The 4685-nt window shown below is 37.4% G+C and overlaps 1 protein-coding gene across 2 annotated transcripts in view; it reads left to right on the forward strand.

The window, feature by feature from the left end:
• Positions 1-1731, forward strand: part of LOC131892028 (cadherin-99C-like) — a 20143-nt gene extending 18412 nt beyond the window's left edge. For both annotated transcript variants that reach the window (XM_059241752.1, XM_059241753.1), the window contains 2 exons: positions 792-930; positions 1382-1731. In XM_059241752.1, coding sequence (XP_059097735.1) covers positions 792-930; positions 1382-1544 — 302 coding nt within the window. In that variant the 3' untranslated portion in view covers positions 1545-1731. The remainder of the gene's footprint in view (positions 1-791; positions 931-1381) is intronic.
• Positions 1732-4685: the final 2954 nt, after the last annotated feature.

Here is a 4685-nt window from a genome sequence, read left to right on the forward strand (position 1 = left end):
TTATTTCAAGTCGTTATTGCGAGACGAGCGAGTATCTCATTGGATGTTTTATATTTTCAATACAATACATGAACAAACTAATTTGTTGTCGTAGTCTATTTGGGCCCATTCCTGGATACAAAGATGCAGGGACGCCGTTCGACGCGGATACCCACCAGACAGACAAAGGGGAAAGGGGAGATCCATCATGAAAAAACCTTTGTTCATCCGTATGTTTTTTATTCTCATCAACGCACAAAGAAGCAAACGGCACTTTCAGAAGCCATATCATATGTTTGCTTCTTTTAAAGAAAATGCTTGATCAACCCCTTAGTCTTTCCTTCAAACTTGACACCATGAAAGGGCGTACTCATACTTGTCAACTGGGGTTTGAAAATGTCGGTCTTCCTCAAGCCTTATTTTTCCTAGATACTCTGTTTTAAAACACTATGTTGTAATCATGCGCTTAAAATGTTCTTCAGAAACCAGTTATTGAAATCTCATAAAAAAAAGAAAAACTTAAAGATGTATACCATGTCTCATTAAGTGTCTTAAAAACGTTGAAATTGTGTTCAATGGTGCCTGAATAACAACTGGGGCCATGTGCAGTTCACTTGGGGCACTTTACTTTGGTTTAGAAGTGACACTGATTGGGAAAGCATTGCTTTAGAACTTAACGAAAGGTCAAAAATCCATGGCTTGGGGCAGTGAACTCATTGTTGTATGATAGTAAACAGAATACAATTTTTTCCATACTTTATACAAGAAGATGGGTACCGTTGAGTAAATTGCTATTCCTCTCTTTACCCTAGGCGACCAATCTCCCATGCACAGCGATTCCACGGAGGCCACCAGACTCTCACCTGGAGTTGGCAACCAATCTGGGCATTATGCCACTGTTGATGGAGACGAGGACCGGGTCACGCCCATACGCAATCCACTGTTTGGACGGTAGGAACACATGAATCTCGATTCAAACCAAAGAGAACCGGGGCCGTGTTTGCCCCCAGTAAGCGCATGAGTAAATTGCGCTCCCGGCATACCCAAGGGATTAAAGGCTACACCCATAGCGTGTTGGTAGAACGTCTATTTTCCATTATTTGTCTATTGCATGGTCCAGTCAAGTATCAAACGGATGAATATGGGACCATTGGTACAATACCTGGCTCTCCAAGTCTAATCATCGTTTTGATGTATAAATTGACAATATGAGTAGATTTGCTCACAACTTGAATGGAACATCTTGCTGCGGTCATTTCCAAGGCTGAGGTAAAAAATGTTGATGACTGAGATAAAGAAGAAGCAGGAATATTCCTAGATTGTGACACCCAACCTCATCTGCTGCATGGCAATATTGTACGTAAAAGGATCGAGTTTTAATAGCCGGAATAACTTATTCCAGGTCAGATGATGATGAAGGGCTGAGAAGATTGAGTGCCAGCACCACCAATGCCAATGTGCTGTTTGGAGAGCCCCGGAGGGAGTTTGCGAGTTCCACGCCAAAGCGACAGAGCTCCAGCCAGGAATTGGAGGAGACCAGACCCAGAGGCACCACTCAGCTTTGATCCCCCTGAATGTGATTTGCTAGAAGAAACTAATTCTATTGTGTCAAAATCAAACCCAACCATTATCGTGATGGTGCCAGATCGAATCGCGTGTCATATTGCCACCGCCCATTTCTCAAATTTGCTCTGATCTCCTGTGTGTAAATATGTTTCCTAGTGATCTTCAAATAAATGTAACACTCTGTTCGAACCACTTTGATGCTATTTTTGAGGAAAGATATTCAATCACAAGGTTCTACATATTCACGAGTACTCATCCTACATTACATTTATTAATTGTGCCGTCAAGGTACCGAGGAGAAGCGAGGGAAAACAAAACAAAGAAATACTAATAAGTTATTTTGAAGCCCATTCAGTTTTGATAGAGAAAACCAGGGTGGCTTTTACATGACTAAACTGTGGCGAAATGTGCTAATGAGGCTTCATCCGATAAACCCTGTCATTTCTAAAACAACATTTTTACTAACCACTTGTTATGCCAAAATTACGCTAGATTTTTAAGAACGAACATACGAACCCGCCAGATATACATTTTCATACTTGCCACAGATTCTGGATAACTTCATTTTGACGAAAACACAACATCTGGCCCCACCCAATAACTGTTTTTTTTTAATTATCCGACCACAATAAGTGGTATGCATGGCAGTTTGGTTGTAACGAAATTGCAGCACTTGGTTCTTTTTTGAAAAAGGGAGTGTTACAATTCTAAATTGTGCATTGTAACGATCCTAAAACCAAATCATTATTCGTTCTTTTTTTCATCCTCCAGAGTGGCCTTTCATGTCTCGTACCTCTCTTAAAAACTGAGAAAAATTGAAGCATTGATCTCAAAATATGATCTATATAAAAATTCAAAATCAAAAAAATCAAGTTCAATAATAATGAGCAGAATATAAAGTGGCAATTTTTGCTAATAAAAGAAGTAAAACCTATGGCTGCAAATCAGTTGTTGGGAAAACGAGTTAATTTTTTCAAAAGAGCAAACCCGATGTTACAACAAAGCCCAATTTATGATTTTAGCAAAAAATAAAAATTTCCAATTTATTATTGAAAGGTTATTGAAAAGGATTATTGGACGTGAGCAAATAGGGCATGTTAAGAAAAGGAAATTCAAGAAAAATGTAGTTCGACAACCCTGCTATTGAGTATTTTTAGGAGGAGAAACGTCACAGCCAACCTGTTCCGAATGTAGACTGAATTTGTCATTTAATGCAGTTCCCCGGCTTGTAGAACCAAACAGTATTCACAAAATGACATATTTTTGAGTTTTGTAGCACAACTCACCCTATGGTTGAAAATTCAATTGGATTCAAGAGCGAGGGCGTGTGCGGGTCTTATTTCTGCCTCTACAGTTTCCTTTGCTTCACATGCCCTTTTGGGTGAAAAGGGTCATTGAGAAATACGGGGAATACTTTCTTTATTGAACTTTCTAAATCGAAAAAGACATCAGCCACGAAAATATTGACGCAGGAAAAAGAATCTCACTGTGCTTGATGATGGTAGTTATGAATCTTGATGCTAATACTTCAAGGCAAATGTTTAAAACAGACATCTATTTTCGCTTTTGAAATATGTTCTTCATGTTACAAGTTTCAAATTTAAAGAAGCCATTAGGCCTGATATCTCGATAAAATTGACACTTCTTTTTTAGATATGACGTAGCTCAAAAGTCAAAAAGAAATATTTTCCTATGGAGCATTTCCATTGGCTTGGCATAAATCTTGCGAAATGAAAATAGCAGGGAATGGGAGTCATGCAGTGCGATAAGCAAATATGTTACTTTTTTTGTACTTCAAAGTTGTACAAGAAATCAGGATAAAAATTTGCATTAACGATTTTATCCGACAGCAGAGAACATATTGATGAATCGAAATGCATTGTTTTATTTATCGATCGAGACTTGCCATGAAGTAGATGCAGCATTTGGTAGGCAGCAAAACTATCGGCAAATCGAGATTTGATAAATCAAAGTTCGATTGTTTGGAAGCCAGGTGTGATTTCCGTGGCCAGAAGGTAAAAAAACAAAACAATTTTGACTTCCTCTCGAATTCTGCTTGACCAGGAACTCTTGAGAGAGGAAACGACACCGCTTTCTTGTGCCCGCCAACTTAGAATATAGCGTTGAATTAAGGCAGCAGTTGCAGTAACAATAATACAAGATTGTGCATGATATAGAGTACATTTAAATGTTTTTTAGTAAATAAATCTCTTTGATATACAACTCTGTTCACATGCCAAAAATTTCTGCATTAATTCTAAAAGTCAAAAGAATACATGAAATAACCATGAACATCAAATTAATTAAGAGCTCACATCAAATTATCTTTAAAATGAATGACATAGTGGGCAAAGCTAGCTCAAAAACATTCATATAAAGAAAAAATCATTACCGAAAATCATATTATCCATTGATGAGGAACTTACACTGACAATAAGTAAAGAAATGTATGAAATAGGCAATCTAAGTACATGTACATAAATATAAGCGTATTCAAACATCTGAGATGGACAATTGATAATTTTGTTTTCATCCAACCATTTGACAACAGAAACATCAAGTATTGGTGAGAAATGAATAACCTTTTTTTGAGTAGAGTTTAAACTTCTATTTACTTGGAAGTTTACATAAAAGGAAGCCATTATTGAAAGGGCACAGAGTATTTAATCCCAATGTCCACTGCACTAGATTTCAATTTGATATTTGGACTCCAACAAACTTGGTTTTCAGCAAAGGCGTCCAAAACAGTCTAATCCAATGTTTATGAAGCATTCCAATGAGTTTAAAGAATGATATGTAGCTCAGAGCTACCATATACCTGCTTTTGATTCGAAGGCCATTCCCAGAGTGAGGACCTTAGTTTTATAACAAATGCGTCAAACTACTTGCAAGTTGGTCAAGATATTCTTGAAACAGTTTTTTTCTAACAATATTGCTAGAAAAAAAGTATTGACTCATAGTGTTTCTAGAGCAAATTCTTACTTTATTAAGAACAGCTAATTCGTATTCTTCACTAATTGTACTTCAAAACATGTCACAAGTCATTTAAGTAAATCAGGGACTCTAAAGAGAGGAAACGACACGACTTTCCCCTGACCGCCAACTTAGGCCATTGCGTTGAATCAAGACAGTCACTCTAG

This window comes from Tigriopus californicus, chromosome 12 (genome assembly GCF_007210705.1).
Source record: "Tigriopus californicus strain San Diego chromosome 12, Tcal_SD_v2.1, whole genome shotgun sequence".
Classification (NCBI taxonomy): Eukaryota; Metazoa; Arthropoda; class Copepoda; order Harpacticoida; family Harpacticidae; genus Tigriopus; species Tigriopus californicus.